The 17,353-nt window shown below is 36.0% G+C and overlaps 1 protein-coding gene across 2 annotated transcripts; it reads right to left on the reverse strand.

The window, feature by feature from the left end:
* Nucleotides 1-83: 83 nt before the first annotated feature.
* Nucleotides 84-16,282, reverse strand: LOC125881750 (protein adenylyltransferase SelO-like). 2 transcript variants are annotated; one of them, XM_049565048.1, is made up of 19 exons: nucleotides 16,042-16,282; nucleotides 15,834-15,952; nucleotides 15,625-15,753; nucleotides 15,255-15,319; nucleotides 15,091-15,147; nucleotides 14,838-14,936; nucleotides 14,251-14,318; nucleotides 13,001-13,088; nucleotides 12,838-12,907; nucleotides 12,536-12,608; nucleotides 11,969-12,052; nucleotides 11,750-11,879; nucleotides 8,170-8,214; nucleotides 7,980-8,061; nucleotides 7,724-7,816; nucleotides 6,353-6,429; nucleotides 6,106-6,149; nucleotides 5,835-5,914; nucleotides 84-217 (listed from the first exon to the last, which is right to left on the reverse strand). In XM_049565048.1, the coding sequence occupies exons 1-19, from the start codon at nucleotides 16,271-16,273 to the stop codon at nucleotides 95-97; spliced, it is 1,758 nt and encodes a 585-aa protein (XP_049421005.1). In that variant the 5' UTR covers nucleotides 16,274-16,282; the 3' UTR covers nucleotides 84-94. The 2 variants fall into 2 exon arrangements, 1 of the variants encoding a protein (XP_049421005.1); XR_007448254.1 differs by having other exon boundaries at nucleotides 159-217; nucleotides 6,106-6,181.
* Between the last annotated feature and the right edge of the window lie 1,071 nt (nucleotides 16,283-17,353).

Raw genomic sequence — 17,353 nt, forward strand, 5'->3', positions numbered from 1 at the left:
CCCAGCAGGAGAGAATTTATTAAAAAGACCATTAAAATGCTGGTGTGCTGTAATTCTTTTTCACTTTAGTGAGCTCGTTCAACCCAAGAGTCTCTCAGGAGGAACAGCTGACCTTTAACCTCTTAGCCCACAGAGGAGGTCTTGCTGCATAGCCTGCCTCCTCTGCAGTCTCTTGTGTAACAAAGGGAAAGGACAGTATATGATGCAGCAGCTCCATCTAGTGGCAGAAAAGTAAAAGACACTTAAAATCACACACCTTGTCAAAGAGAGGCAGAGGCATTGCTTTGATTTTGGTCAGAAAATATAAACACTTTATTTACATGATATGTGCAAGAAAACCTCTGGAACATCCAAGTATGCCACAAAAATGTCGTAGTCATCAAACATCTTAGTATACAATGCCATACAAATGGCATAAAAATTGTCATAATATAGTATGGCATAAAAATGTCATAGTATGGTGTTGCATAAAAAAGTCAGAAAAATTATCATAGTATAGTAGTAGTATAGTAAAAAGTCACATAAATTGTCACAGTATAGTATGGCATAAAAGAGTCAGAAAAATGCCATAGTATAGTACGATATCAAAAAGTCAGAAAAATGGTCATAGTATAGTATGACATAAAAAAGTCAGAAAAATTGTCATAGTATAGTATGGCATAAAAAAAGTCATAAAAATGCCATAGTATAGTACGATATCAAAAAGTCAGAAAAATGGTCACAGTATAGTATGGCATCAAAAAGTCAGAAAAATTATCATAGTATAATATGGCATAAAAAAGTCAGAAAAATTGTCATAGTATAGTATGGCATAAAAAAGTCATAAAAATGGTCATAGTATAGTATGGCATCAAAAAGTCAGAAAAATTATCATAGTATAGTATGGCATAAAAAAGTCAAAAATTGTCACAGTATAGTATGGCATAAAAAAAGTCATAAAAATGCCATAGTATAGTACAATATCAAAAAGTCATAAAAATGGTCATAGTATAGTATGGCATCAAAAAGCCAGAAAAATTGTCATAGTATAGTATGGCATAAAAAAGTCAGAAAAATTGTCATAGTATACTATGGCATAAAAAAAGTCAGAAAAATTGTCATAGTATAGTATGGCATAAAAAAGTCATAAAAATGATCATACTATAGTATGGCATAAAAAAAGTCAGAAAAATTGTCATAGTATAGTATGGCATAAAAAAGTAAGACAAATTATCATAGTATAATATGGCATAAAAAAGTCATAAAAATTGTCATAGTATAGTATGGCATAAAAAAGTAAGACAAATTATCATAGTATAATATGGCATAAAAAAGTCATAAAAATTGTCATAGTATAGTATGGCATAAAAAAGTAAGACAAATTATCATAGTATAGTATGGCATCAAAAGTCAGAAAAAAATATAGTATAGTATGGTAAAAAAAACAAGACAAATTATCATGGAAAAGGATGGCATAAAAAGTCAGAAAAATTATCATAGTATAATATGGCATAAAAAAGTCAGAAAAATTATCATAGTATAATATGGCATAAAAAAGTCAGAAAAATTGTCATAGTATAGTATGGCATAAAAAAGTCATAAAAATGATCATACTATAGTATGGCATAAAAAAGTCATAAAAATTGTCAGTATAGTATAGCATAAAAAAAGTCAGAAAATTATCACAGTATAGTATGGCATAACAAAAGGCATAAAAATTGTCACACCATAGTATGCCATAAAAAAGTCAGAAAAATTGTCATAGTGTAATATGGCCAAAAAAAAAAAAAAAAAATTAAAAATTATCATGGTATAGTAGGGCATAAAAAAAGTCAGAAAAATTGTCATAGTATAGTATGGCATCAAAAGTCAGAAAAATATCATAGTATAGTATGGCATAAAAAAGTCATAAAAATTGTCACAGTATAGTATGGCATAAAAAAGTCAGAAAAAATATAGTATAGTATGGCAAAAAAAAAAAATTAAGAAAAATTATCATAGTATAGTATGGCATAAAAAAGTCATATAAATTGTCACAGTATAGTATGGCAAAAAAAGTCATAAAAATGCCATAGTATAGTATGATAACAAAAAGTCAGAAAAATGATCATAGTATATAGTATGGCATCAAACAGTCAGAAAAATTATCATAGTATATAGTATGGCATCAAACAGTCAGAAAAACTGTCATAGTGTAGTATGGCATAAAAAAGTCAAAAAAATTGTCGTAGTATAGTATAATATAAAAAAGTCAGAAAAATTGTCATAGAATAGCATGGCAAAATAAAAGTCACAGAAACGGTCATAGTATAGTATGGCATAAAAAAGTCATAAAAATTGTCACAGTATAGTATGGCATAAAAAAGTCATAAAAATTGTCACAGCATAGTATGGCATAAAAAAAGTCAGAAAAATGATCATAGTATAGTATGGCAAAAAAAAAAATTAAGAAAAATGATCATGATATAGTATGGCATAAAAAAGTCAGAAAAATTGTCACAGTATAGTATGGCATAAAAAAGTCAGAAAAATGGTCACAGTATAGTATGGCATAATAAAAGTCATAAAATGGTCATACTATAATATGGCAAAATAAAACTCACAAAAATGGTCATAGTATAGTATGGAATAAAAAAGGTCATAAAATGGTCATAGTATAGTATGGCATAAAAAAGTCAGGGCGGCACGGTGGTGTGGTGGTTAGCACTCTCGCCTCATAGCAAGAGGGTTGCCGGTTCGATCCCGGGTGTGGGAGCCCTTCTGTGTGGAGTTTGCATGTTCTCCCCGTGGCACTCCGGCTTCCTCCCACAGTCCAAAGACATGCAGATTGGGGACTAGGTTAATTGATAACTCGAATGAAGTGAATGTGAGCGTGAATGGTTGTCTGTCTCTATGTGTCAGCCCTGCGATAGTCTGGCGACCTGTCCAGGGTGTACCCTGCCTCTCGCCCGATGTCAGCTGGGATAGGCTCCAGCCCCCCCGCAACCCTCAAGAGCATGAAGCGGTTAGAAGATGAATGAATGAATGAATGGCATAAAAAAGTCAGAAAAATTGTCATAGTATAGTATGGCATAAAAAAGTCAGAAAAATTGTCATAGTATAGTATGGCATCAAAAGTCAGAAAAAATATCATAGTATAGTATGGCATAAAAAAGTCAGAAAAATTGTCATAGTATAGTATGGCATAAAAAAGTCAGAAAAAAATATCATAGTATAGTATGGCATAAAAAAGTCAGAAAAATTGTCACAGTATAGTATGGTATAAAAAAGTCATAAAAATGATCATAGTATATGAGTATGGCGTAAGAAAGTCAGAAAAATTGTCATAGGCATCAAAAAGTCAGAAAAATGATCATAGTATAGTACGGCATAAAAAAGTCAGAAAAATTGTCAGTATAGTATGGCATAAAAAAAGTCAGAAAAATTGTCACAGCATAGTATGGCATAAAAAAGTCAGAAAAATTGTCATAGTATAGTATGGTATAAAAAAAGTCAGAAAAATTGTCATAGTATAGTATGGCATAAAAAGGTCATATAAATTGTCACAGTATAGTATGGCATAAAAAAAGTCATAAAAATGCCATAGTATAGTACGGCATAAAAAAGTCAGAAAAATTGTCAGTATAGTATGGCATAAAAAACAATTAAGAAAAATAATCATGGTATAGGATGGCAAAAAAGTCAGAAAATTGTCATAGTATAGTATAGTATGCAATAAAAAAGTCAGAAAAAAATATAGTATCATAGTATAGTATGGCATAAAAAAATCATATAAATTGTCACAGTATAGTATGGCATAAAAAAGTCATAAAAATGCCATAGTATAGTATGATAACAAAAAGTCAGAAAAATGATCATAGTATAGTATGGCATCAAAAAGTCAGAAAAATTGTCATAGTGTAGTATGGCATAAAAAAAGTCAAAAAATTGTCATAATATAGTATAATATAAAAAAGTCAGAAAAATTGTCATAGTATAGTATGGCATAAAAAGGTCAGAAAATTATCATAGTATGGCATAAAAAAAGTCAGAAAAATTATCATAGTATAGTATGGCATAAAAAAGTCAGAAAAATTGTCATAGTATAGTATGGCATAAAAAAGTCAGAAAAATTGTCATAGTATAGTATGGCATAAAAAATATAAAGAAAAATCATCATGGTGTAGTATGGCATAAAAAAATTAGAAAAATGATCATAGTATAGTATGGCATAAAAAAGTCAGAAAAATTGTCATAGTATAGTATGGCATAAAAAAGTCAGAAAAATGATCATGGTATAGTATGGCATAAAAAAGTCAGAAAAATTGTCATAGTATAGTATGGCATAAGAAAGTCAGAAAAAATATAGTATGGCATAAAAAAGTCAGAAAAATTATCATAGCATAGCATGGAATAAAAAAGTCAAAAAAATTATCATTGTATAGTATGACATAAAAAAGTCAAAAAAATTATCATAGTATAGTATGGCATAAAAAAAGTCATAAAAATGGTCTAAGGATAGTATGGCATAATAAAAGTCATAAACATGGTCATAGTATAGTATGGCATAAAAAAGTCATAAAATGGTCATAGTATAGTATGGCATAATAAAAGTCATAAAAAAGTCATTAAAATGGTCTAAGGATAGTATGGCATAATAAAAGTCATAAAATGGTCATAGTATAGTATAGCATAAAAAAATCATAAACATGGTCATAGTATAGTATGGCATAAAAAAAGTCATAAAAATGGTCATTGTATAGTATGGCATAAAAAAAGTCATAAAATGGTCTAAGGATAGTATGGCATAATAAAAGTCATAAAATCGTCACAGTATAGTATGGCATAGAAAAGTCATTAAAAATGGTCATAGTATAGTATGGCATAAAAAGTCATAAAATGGTCACAGTATAGTATGGCATAAAAAAGCATTGTATAGTATGACATAAAAAAGTCAAAAAAATTATCATAGTATAGTATGGCATAAAAAAAGTCATAAAAATGGTCTAAGGATAGTATGGCATAATAAAAGTCATAAACATGGTCATAGTATAGTATGGCATAAAAAAGTCATAAAATGGTCATAGTATAGTATGGCATAAAAAAGTCATAAAATGGTCATAGTATAGTATGGCATAATAAAAGTCATAAAAAAGTCATTAAAATGGTCTAAGGATAGTATGGCATAATAAAAGTCATAAAATGGTCATAGTATAGTATAGCATAAAAAAATCATAAACATGGTCATAGTATAGTATGGCATAAAAAAGTCATAAAATGGTCATAGTATAGTATGGCATAATAAAAGTCATAAAAAAGTCATTAAAATGGTCTAAGGATAGTATGGCATAATAAAAGTCATAAAATGGTCATAGTATAGTATAGCATAAAAAAATCATAAACATGGTCATAGTATAGTATGGCATAAAAAAAGTCATAAAAATGGTCATTGTATAGTATGGCATAAAAAAAGTCATAAAATGGTCTAAGGATAGTATGGCATAATAAAAGTCATAAAATCGTCACAGTATAGTATGGCATAGAAAAGTCATTAAATGGTCATAGTATAGTATGGCATAGAAAAGTCATAAAAATGGTCACAGTATAGTATGGCATAAAAAAGTCATAAAAATGGTCACAGTATAGTATGGCATAAAAAAGTCATAAAAATGGTCACAGTATAGTATGGCATAAAAAAGTCATAAAAATGGTCATAGTTTCGTATGTCATCATAAAAGTCATAAAAATTGTCATAGTATATTATGGCATAATAAAAGTCATAAAATGTCATTGTAAGTGAATAGTTTTATTAACTTAAAACACTTTTTAAGACCTTGCAGACACACTGTCATACCACTTAAATGTCATATACATACCTCCGAAAAATCATTCACCTCAGCTTTACGTATAGCAGACTCTGCCATCCAGTTCCTTAGCACATATCTTGGATTTATATCTGTAAGATATTTTTTGCAGTCAGACAAAGTTGTTCTTGGTAAAAACAACTACTATATTACAGAAATCTGTATAATGTATTTCCTCCTTATTTGCTTTTCTGAAGCACAATGACATGACTCACTATGAAATTTCAAGTTATTACATATTTCATGTTTAAGTGAATGTTAGTATGTAGATTCAATGGCTTACTTTTCATCCTGTGTTGACAATCCAAATCACTATCATTTTGTTGTCTAAGCAGAGGAAGCAAACTTTTAAATCCACTCTGATACAATCCAAAAAAACAACAACAAACAAAGATATGGCACAAAATAGAAATGAGAGTGTAGCACATGTTTTCAAGCAGAAAAAATGACCTTTCAAATGTTTCAGAGAAACTTGGGTGATCAAACTAACTTGAGCAAGGTCTGACATTACTGAACACCTTTTTGCTTACCTGTTGAGCCGGAGCAGGTACATGCTGAGCCAGTCAGAGAAGAGCTTGTGGGAGGACAAGTCTTCAAGAGCCCACATCTAAGACAAAACAAAAAAAAGGATACCTTTGAATCAAAACTGAACTCCTGAATAGATACACCAGTTCTGCCTATGTTTTGCTGTTGCAGCAGCAGTTTTTGTATGTGGGTTTTGTATGTTTTGTAAGAACACTAACTCACTATTCAGATAGATTGAGATAATAATTTGCAACGCTGTCATATACATGTAGTCATATGCAGCACCATTTATTCATGCTCTAAACACTGGATGGGCAGTGCAAATACCGCACAGCAATGAGTGCTTGGCACAGATATTAAAGCTGTTACTAACTTCCAAACTAAATCTAACTAGAATTACCATCTAACAGTTGTGTGCCTCTGCCAACCAGTCAAGTTACGATTCATGTCCATGTCTGTCTGGACTCACATGAAGCCATGACAGTAGAAAAAGCTTGAACTGTGGATGTTACTGCAAAGAAGCTACAAATTCTAAAAACCTGGATGCTTCACACCCATCTTCCCTGTGGCAGCACATAAGATCTATACAATCAGCAGTTTCAAGGTGGATAACCAAGATTGGTGTCACCAGTTCAGTATCTGACCAAATGTTTCCCTTTCTGTTCCTGAGTTATGAAGAGTATGTATAACTGCAGCTGGGGCAAAAACAAAATTGCTAAGTTAGCGATTAGCTAGCTATCAAGTATTCCGTTGAAAGAGTGGCAGTTAAAGTTAGGATGAGGGTTATGGTAAGGCTACATCTCGTTACTTATGAAGTAAACCGTAACTTCATGAATAATGGACTATAGAGCGGATTATTTCTGCATTTGGTCTCATATTTATTCACTACAGTGTCACAATGTAGCAGGGTTCAGATAACTGTCGCATTGGTGGGTTTGTCTTGTACTAGTTGTGGGTGCAGTTTGTAGGGGCATGTTGTGTACACAAAAATCTAAATGTGTCTGCAGCTATACATATCTTAGTTATGGTGTCGAGTAATGGCTAGAAATGTGTTTCTGCAGAACATTATGATGTCACAGTGAAGTTGACCTTTGACCTTTTGGATATAAAATTACATTACTTGATCATTTTATTCTTTTATACATACATCTGAAATTTGTCGTAGTGAGTATATGAATTAGCCAAAAGCAAGTTTTGTGAGTTCACAGTGACCTTTGACTTTTGACTACTAAAAGTCTAATCAGTTCATCCTTAAGTCCAAGCGGAGGTTTGTGCCAAATCTGAGTAAATTTGCTCAAGGCTTTCTTGTGACTTATGCCTACAGCCTGGCGCCGGTGTAAAACCAGGATTCTAACACGTTGCTGCTTCAGCTGTACCTGTGTGAAGTTCCTGTTGTGAAGCTGCTGGGATGAAACTTCGCTGAGCTGCCTGAAGGTCATGGTGAAGTCTGATTGTGTGTCCTCCATCATCTGGGGAGACAAACACAAATTAGATTGGTAGTTTAAAAAAAATCAATTTGTACACAGCCAGTGAACAAAAAGTTCATCTGAGTCTCCTAAATCAATTTAACTTGACCACATAGACTGACAATGCATTTTTCAGTCTGCGTGCAGCTCATTGTCAATAACTTGCCTTAAGCAGGAAGGCAATTAGATAGCCATCATCCTCCTCTTCACCTAGAAGCCCCAGTTTAGCTTTAAATAGCTGATGAATCCTGAAATACATGCATGAATAAGGCTGGAAAATTACTAGAATCATTGCTTGGATGAAGCATTAATGACAACATACAGAATGAACAAATCATATTTCACTTTAAGCTCACCTCATCTGATAAATATCACCATATCCTTTCAAAATAATTTTAGCCCTGGAAAAAAAGGAGAAAAACACAACGTTTGTATGTACGACAGTTTGGCTTTAAAGTGATTTTGCATGCGGCTTATGGACTCTTCTTTTACAAGTATTTACCACAATAAAAATGTTCAAAGTTAGTCATGTGCAAAAAGTTTTGTAGAAGTTGAAGTCTTTCAGTGTTGTTGCACTTTGTGCTGGAGGCAAACAGATCAATATAAGTTAGGGATGCACCGATCCACATTTTTTCACTTCCGATCCGATCCCGATACCTGAATTTGGATATTTGCCGATACCGATACCATTCCGATACCAGAGCTCTGTTTGCTTTAATATTATTATTATCATTATTGTTGATTTTATATGAGGCTGTAATAAACTCCTCTCTACAGCCAAGTATGATATGTACAGTACAGGCCAAAAGTTTGGACACACCTTCTCATTCAATGCGTTTTCTTTATTTTCATGACTATTTACATTGTAGATTCTCACTGAAGGCATCAAAACTATGAATGAACACATGTGGAGTTATGTACTTAACAAAAAAAAGGTGAAATAACTGAAAACATGTTTTATATTCTAGTTTCTTCAAAATAGCCACCCTTTGCTCTGATTACTGCTTTGCACACTCTTGGCATTCTCTCCATGAGCTTCAAGAGGTAGTCACCTGAAATGGTTTTCCAACAGTCTTGAAGGAGTTCCCAGAGGTGTTTAGCACTTGTTGGCCCCTTTGCCTTCACTCTGCGGTCCAGCTCACCCCAAACCATCTCGATTGGGTTCAGGTCCAGTGACTGTGGAGGCCAGGTCATCTGCCGCAGCACTCCATCACTCTCCTTCTTGGTCAAATAGCCCTTACACAGCCTGGAGGTGTGTTTGAGGTCATTGTCCTGTTGAAAAATAAATGATGGTCCAACTAAACGCAAACCGGATGGGATGGCATGTCGCTGCAGGATGCTGTGGTAGCCATGCTGGTTCAGTGTGCCTTCAATTTTGAATAAATCCCCAACAGTGTCACCAGCAAAACACCCTCACACCATCACACCTCCTCCTCCATGCTTCACAGTGGGAACCAGGCATGTGGAATCCATCCGTTCACCTTTTCTGCGTCTCACAAAGACACGGCGGTTGGAACCAAAGATCTCAAATTTGGACTCCTCAGACCAAAGCACAGATTTCCACTGGTCTAATGTCCATTCCTTGTGTTTCTTGGCCCAAACAAATCTCTTCTGCTTGTTGCCTCTCCTTAGCAGTGGTTTCCTAGCAGCTATTTGACCATGAAGGCCTGATTCGCGCAGTCTCCTCTTAACAGTTGTTCTAGAGATGGGTCTGCTGCTAGAACTCTGTGTGGCATTCACCTGGTCTCTGATCTGAGCTGCTGTTAACTTGCGATTTCTGAGGCTGGTGACTCGGATGAACTTACCCTCAGAAGCAGGGGTGACTCTTGGTCTTCCTTTCCTGGGTCGGTCCTCATGTGTGCCAGTTTCGTTGTAGCGCTCGATGGTTTTTGCGACTCCACTTGGGGACACATTTAAAGTTTTTGCAATTTTCCGGACTGACTGACCTTCATTTCTTAAAGTAATGATGGCCACTCGTTTTTCTTTAGTTAGCTGATTGGTTCTTGCCATAATATGAATTTTAACAGTTGTCCAATAGGGCTGTCGGCTGTGTATTAACCTGACTTCTGCACAACACAACTGATGGTCCCAACCCCATTGATAAAGCAAGAAATTCCACTAATTAACCCTGATAAGGCACACCTGTGAAGTGGAAACCATTTCAGGTGACTACCTCTTGAAGCTCATGGAGAGAATGCCAAGAGTGTGCAAAGCAGTAATCAGAGCAAAGGGTGGCTATTTTGAAGAAACTAGAATATAAAACATGTTTTCACTTATTTCACCTTTTTTTGTTAAGTACATAACTCCACATGTGTTCATTCATAGTTTTGATGCCTTCAGTGAGAATCTACAATGTAAATAGTCATGAAAATAAAGAAAATGCATTGAATGAGAAGGTGTGTCCAAACTTTTGGCCTGTACTGTATGTATGTATGCATATATGTCCCAAAAGGCAACTTGAGGTAAGTATAAGGTCAGAAAAGCAGGAAATCCTGTTCACAGGAAAAATATCATCCTGAAAACAAATATGCAACTGTAAGGGTTTCAAATTAATTGTCAATATTTATTAAATTCCAAGACAGTGTTAAACTACTAGTGCAATATACACTATCAAAAACCAGAAAGTACCTGTGATATTAATCTGAACAGCACAGATATAAATAAAGTAGATACTACTATGTAGTAGTGTTGTCACGGTACCAAAATTGGGACCCACGGTACGATACCAGTGAAAGCATCATGGTTCTGAGTAGTATCATGACAGCGAAAATTAGGCAGATGTGCCTTTTGTCATTTATAAAAAGATAAATCACTTTTCTATAATACATCACTGATATTTCAATGGAATAAATTACTTACTGACTTATTCATATTTCAAAAACAGCATCAATAAGTGATTAACATTATTTATTTATTTAATTATAAATAAATGAAATAAAAATCAACCAGCCACCCTCCTCCCCTGACAAGTTAAGAACAGTCCCTTCAGTGCGGTAAGGTTTGTGGACTGTTACCTGCCACAAAGAAATGTGAACAGCTCGTTTCTCCTCTGACATGTCACATACCTGTGTGCCGCCACAGTTCGGCTGTTCAGGTACTTTTGGGCAGTCATGACACTAAGAAGAGGACATTATTGGACCTGGAGTCGGACTTCTCTGTCGCCGGTAAGCCGTTCTTGCGCCGTGCAGCACTATGAGCCTCCGCCGTATTTGACAGGAATACATTCCCGTCTGTGTCTGTGACCCCCGTTCAACCCACAACCGGCAGGATTTGCCTTTAGTTTCTGCTGCTGGTTGAAATCTGTACTTGCACAGCGTGCTGAATGATTTATTTTGCGCGCACAAAACTTTTTTTAGTCGCAAATGCGAGTAAAATGCTCGCACCGTAGAGCTCTGTAGTGGAAAACAAATCACTGTAGCATATATAAACAAATTGAACCTACAAGTAAAAATAAATTAATAATAACCTTCAGTGCTTAAAGATACTCAATAGCTCAGTTCATACCTGAAATATCACTGGATACAAACCACTGCAGCGGCATACCGAGTGCCAGGTGGACAGCGCGCGCCGTTTTTGGACGCCGCATGGACACTCACGCTCTTGCGACTGGACTTTGATCTTATCCCACAGTAGTGGTACCTGAGGTACCGTAGTACTACAGTACTCCAACATTATGGTATCATATGTACCGTCGTGTTTTAGTACCGCGGTCAGTGCAACACTACTATGTAGCAATCATCATATCATTCCAGCAGACAAAGTGAAAGCACAGATACGGCTCGTGGATCGGAAATTTCCGATCCGTGAATTACGTTGGTATCGGAACCCGATACCGATACTGGATCGGATCGGCCCCATCCCTAATATAACTCACATATTACTTCATGTCCCCTTTATATCAACAGTTATCACCAACAGTTATCACAGTGTTCTTACTCTTTCTGCTGGTTCGTAGATAGCACAGGACTGAGAGCCAGCAAGAGCTTCTCAAGGTTAAACAGTCCGACGTTGGCCTGAGCTCCTATGCTGTATCTGCCCTCATCATCTGATGTGTTGGGGACAAAATCTGCAACAATTAAAGATTTGTTTGATATTTGACGAGAACAGGACGTAGAATCATTTCATTGAAACACAGGCATGCGTCATCGTACGCACTGGGGTTATACGACTCCATGAAGCCAAATGGTCCGTAGTCGATGGTTATAGACAGGAGGCTGAAGTTATCTGTGTTGCACACACCTGTCATGACAACACAAGAAAGACATCAGTAGATGTTGGTGCAGATGACAAAATGTGCAACCAGAACAGGTGCTCACAGGTGTCAGACATTCAAATTTAATGCCTTTAAAGATGGTTTCAAGATAATTTTAAATCAAATTTAAGACTGATTTATGTGAGTCCCATGCAGAGCTAGGTTTTTTGTAGGACATATGGTTATTAGAGTGAGTTTGGTTAATCTACATTTTGCCAATAGCTAAGTCCAAGTCTAAAGTAAAAAGACAGTATATGGGTCTGTGGTAGGTTCAAAGATTTATAACATCAGAAATGTGAACTTTCACGCAGAAGAGCTTGATTTAATAAAAGATAATTTTTTTTAAAAAACTGATAAATCATGTCAATTAAGACCTCACAAATTCATATTTAAGAGTAATGACTTAAGGCCTAATATTTATTTTTAAAAAATGAGACTTTAAAAAAGGACCTGCAGACGCCCTGTCTTACCATGTGCAAACCCAACTGACATCCACCTGGCAATCAGATGTGCTGTTTCATTTATAACTGTGGAATAAAACACCTGGAAAAAAATACAAAGCATGAAATGAGGAAGTATCTTGAAGAAACAAATAATTTACAGCATGCAGATACACAGTCACTACAGCATAATGTTTCTAGATAGTAAAAAGCTGCTTTAGTATTCACTAATCACACAGTATGACTGAATAAATTATCTCACTGAGGTTAGGCCACAATCAATGGCAGAGGAACACTTCTGCCAACTACATTTTTTGTTTTACCTAACTTACCAAATATTTATCTGGATCATCTTGACTGATTGAAAAAAAATATTCATCAATCACAAAGTCCACCAGCTTTCTAAAATCAACAGATCAATAACATCAAGTTAGAAGCTGCAGTAGAGGAGACAGAATGATATGAAAGCCCGAGAGGTCATGTGACCAGACTCACCTCAGGAGATCGATCTCTCCACTTTGAGCCAAAATTTCCAAAGATCCGATCCGAAACCATGACTTGGCTAACCGGAGAACAACGGCTCCTGTGAAAAGAAGAAAAGACTCCAATAAAACATGTGATGTAATGAAACATCAATGGTACAGTCAGCAATTTTAATCCAAAACACTTTTTGTCAAATCAGCAAATCATCTTCTCATGGTCTGCCAGCTGTCTGCTCTGGGTGTGCGCTGAGAAGAAATCTGGTGTTCATAAAGAGCCCTGGCTCTGTAGATGGGAAACTTTGCCTGCCAATCAGCAACATGGGGTTTTGTGCATAGGGCAGGGGAAAGGCCATGGATGCATTAAGAGACAGGCAGTGGGAGCGAGAGGGATGGCAAATCGGGCACATGCCAACATGCTGAATCCACAGTGCATTGTGAAGATGGCTGAGAAACAGACAAACAGGTCAGATGGACAGTTTCCTGACCCACAACCTTCCTAATGTTGGTTACATGACTCGTTGTGTCTTTGTTTACTCTATAACATGGTATGGTGGTGGGGCCTCTGAAGGAGCACTGAATGGAAGGGTATGTTTTTGGGTGTGGAGGACAAATAATCTTTCTGTGTGCTGACTCCACCCATTGACTGTATAAAAGAAGTGGACCTTGACACTGAAGTCACCAATTGGCTTGTGGACTACCATTTGAAGGTTCAAGTTTGTCATTTTGGTCAGTGCCATCTTGTTTTTTTGGAGGCAGAAGTGACCATATTTGGACAAAAGAGTAGAGCTGTGGAGGAGTAAGGGGTGGATCTGACAGACATCCTGAGGTCACTGCTGTAGTAGTGACGTGTCAATCACGAGGTAGCCAAGCCCTAAAGCACACCCTGCGTCATTATCAACTTTATCACTGACTCTAAATGAGACCATAATTTAGCACCATGCTGTGTTGAGGAAGACTTGTAACTAGCTATAGAGACCATAAACTCATTCAGAAAAGTTTATTACTGATGTCATAAATTAAATGAGAAGTAGGGTCATTTCCACATAGCCTTCTATACCTATCTATATCTATTATATATCAGACTTCTTATTGCAACCTGTGGAGTCGCCCCCAGCTGGCCACTGGAAAAAACTGCAGGTTTAAGGCACTTCAGCACTGGCTTCACTGTTCAGACCCAAAGACAACTCCTTAACACCACCTTTAAATGTAACCGATAATGAGTCAAATCTTGGTGTTGTAGTATTTTCACATGCATAACTGTACCTCTCTCTGTCTTCACGTTGCCGTTGTAGAATTGATCCCTCTTCACCGGCTCATCACTGACAATTATACTACAACAAAAGAAAGCATTATCAGAACAATAAAAGATTCACATTTCTTCCCAAACATTTCTACCTTTTCACACACAAATAAAGAGCCTATCTTTGTTAAGGTTTTAAGTTGGCAGTTCATCCCGGTTTATCAATCTTAATGCCAAGTAATATTGATCTACACATGTTAATACAGACACTGGCCTTCTACAGAGTTCTTAAACATGTCACTGGAAAAGAGGAAATTATTTTTAACAATTTTAAACTTAATTATTTTGTGTCTGGTTTAAACTTTTAAAAAAAATTGTTTTTATTGAATTTTGTGATGAGTTGAGTGTAAGTTAATTCTACATGGTCCAGCTGACAGTCATATTGACGATTTATCAACATACATTTATAGACAAAACTGCAAAGAGACTATTCAAAACTATCAGATCATTTGATATCTATTATTATTATTATTGAAAAGATTATAACATAGCATACATAGCAAATGTTAACCCCGTTTGTTGCCTTTCATCCATCACCTGTCCCTCTCACCTGGCAGCCCTGCTGGTTGGAATACCCAGGAAATGCATGGCTTCACTGCACAGGAACTCCCTTACAGAAGAGCGGATCACAGCTCGACCATCTCCTGACCTGTGTGAACATTTTCAAATTGACAATTCAGATTAAACACAGTTGCCTCTTGCTGCCATTCAGTATCACAGACATGCATTTTTTTTTCCAAAGTGAAACAAGAAAAAAGAGGAAAAGGAAGAAAAACAAAAAAAGGGTGTGCCAATAAACATACCTTGAATAAGGTGTCTTGCCAGAGCCTTTAAGCTGCAGTTCCCATACTTCTCCTCTCCTGTGGGACGTGTCATAAGGAAAATAAGTCACAGCTTTAACTGGTGATACACCTTGAATATACAGTACATTGAATATATGAGGAACCTAATTCAAAAATATTCTCACCTGTTGGTATACTGACCAAGGGAATGTGCTCGACCATCGCCCAGCTGACCTGCCCAGTACCCAAACTGATGGAGGAGAAATTCATCTGTAAATTTCACTGTCACCAACTGGGATCAGATCTGTTGAACATGATGTACACTGTCATTTTTATCTATTTCAAGTTTTCTTAACTTTGTTAATGAACTTGTTTTTGGCTGAATTTAGTGACATATCTGATGAAATGTAATAAAAAAGACAGTGTATACCTGTTTTTTTTTCAATCACAAAGGAAATGTTGTTAATGTAACTAACTAAATGTTAGTAGTGTTGAGTTTATACACAATAAAAGCATGCCAGTAAGAGCACAAACAAAAAATTAATTCATCATTACCTGATGACCTCCATATCTGTGAGCAAGTGGTACAGATCCTGACAGCAGTCTGCCACCGCTTGCGTAATGCAGGAAATCATCTGACTGAGTTACAGCCACGTCTAAATCTAAAATCCCCTCGATGACATCCTGTTGAAACAAATTTACGTTTCACATTCACATTTCACTGCAAAGACTCTCTTGCACTTCTGATGATACCATATTGTCACCTTGGAAGCTGCTGCCAGTCTTAACCGGCCTTTCAATGGGGTTGGAATGGATCTGGAGAATATGCAGTTCTTTACAGAGTGAGCAAAGTTGCCATCAACCTCGTCAATCGGAAATGCTTCTGCAGAGAGGACAGAAAGGATTGAACTAGGACAATATTACTGTGAACTTTTCTTGTATTGACCCAAACAGACATAAATCACTTTTTACCTATTAGCTTCTTGCAGGACACTCTGAATTGGTCCAGGTCCTTTAAAAGGTTTGAAACACTAATGTTCCACCTGGATTTGACAGTGTGCGGCGACTGCTGATTGTCCGCTGCTGTACTGTCATGACTATGGCAGTCAATGTCAGTACTTTGGCAGAACTCCAGAACATGTACAGATGTGAAGCTGGATGCTGCTACCAGAGCAAAGGCTAATACTCTGTAGGAGCTCTGCATGTTGCAGACACAGCGACTGTCTTGAATGTACCTAGCTATAAGCACTGAAGTAGTTGTAGATTGGAAAATAAGTTAATTATAATTTCCAGCTGGTTATCATAATGCACACAGCACTGGGGGAGGAAGTACTCTAATCCTGTAGTCAGACTACAGTGTAGATTACTCTATCCTGCATTCAAAACACTCCTTTGACTTCAGTAAAAGTAATATCAGCTAAACTGAGCTAGTTAAAGCACCAGACATTAACATATTATGTAGGTTTTTACAGTCATGTAAAGGCAATAACAAAATCAGCATTTTATAACCTCTAATACTTAGTCGAAATCAGGGTCCTTTAAAAAAACAAGACTTGGAAAAACTGATTCATGCTTTCATATCAAGCAAAGTTGATTACTACAGCAGACTTCTGACAGGACTTCCAATAAAGACCATCAGGCACCTACAACCTACTCAAACATAAGCTGCAAGAGTTCTCCTAAAACCAAAAGGACAGCTCACATCCCCTCAGTTCTCAAATCTCTACATTGGTTGCCAGAGTTTATTTTAAAGTCCTGTTATTAAATTAAAAAATCTCCACAAGGAGTTGGTCCTAAATGTGTAACTGACTTGCTTGAGCAATACAAACCTGCGAGACCTCTCAGATTACTTGGGAGTGCTCTGCTGATGGTGCCTAGGGCAAAATCTAAACAAGGAGAAGCTGCCTTTATTTATTATGCAACACAGCGATGGAAGCATTGCCTGATGGTCTGCCACAACCACTGCAGTTTTAAATACAAACTAAAACATTATTCTTGAGCGCTTTTAACAAGCTTATTCTTTCACTGTTTTATCTCTTTCTCTCTTTGTTATTTGTATTGTTTTAACTTTGAATTGTTCTTTTATATGATGTTGTTTTTAACTTCTTTGTACAGCACCTCAAACCTGCCTAATGTGCTTTATAAATAAAACTGCCTTGCCTCATTTGGGTAGTTAATTTATGCAACTACATCATAATTTATGTATTGGTCATGCTGTGTGTAAACTCTGAACCTGCAAAATAACAAATGGCAAGAGCTGTCAAATACATGCAACAGTAGTAAA

Source organism: Epinephelus fuscoguttatus, linkage group LG21 (genome assembly GCF_011397635.1).
Source record: "Epinephelus fuscoguttatus linkage group LG21, E.fuscoguttatus.final_Chr_v1".
Lineage (NCBI taxonomy): Eukaryota > Metazoa > Chordata > Actinopteri > Perciformes > Serranidae > Epinephelus > Epinephelus fuscoguttatus.

Bases quoted from the DNA above. Each gene is read 5' to 3' on its own strand.
- LOC125881750 (XM_049565048.1), bottom strand. From the start codon at position 16,273: ATGCAGAGCTCCTACAGAGTATTAGCCTTTGCTCTGGTAGCAGCATCC. The intron at 13,089-14,250 runs GTACAGTTATGC...TTCTTTTCACAG, and splicing joins CAACGTGAAGACAGAGAGAG to GAGCCGTTGTTCTCCGGTTA. The intron at 6,430-7,723 runs GTACAGCTGAAG...GTTTTGTCTTAG, and splicing joins ACAACAGGAACTTCACACAG to ATGTGGGCTCTTGAAGACTT.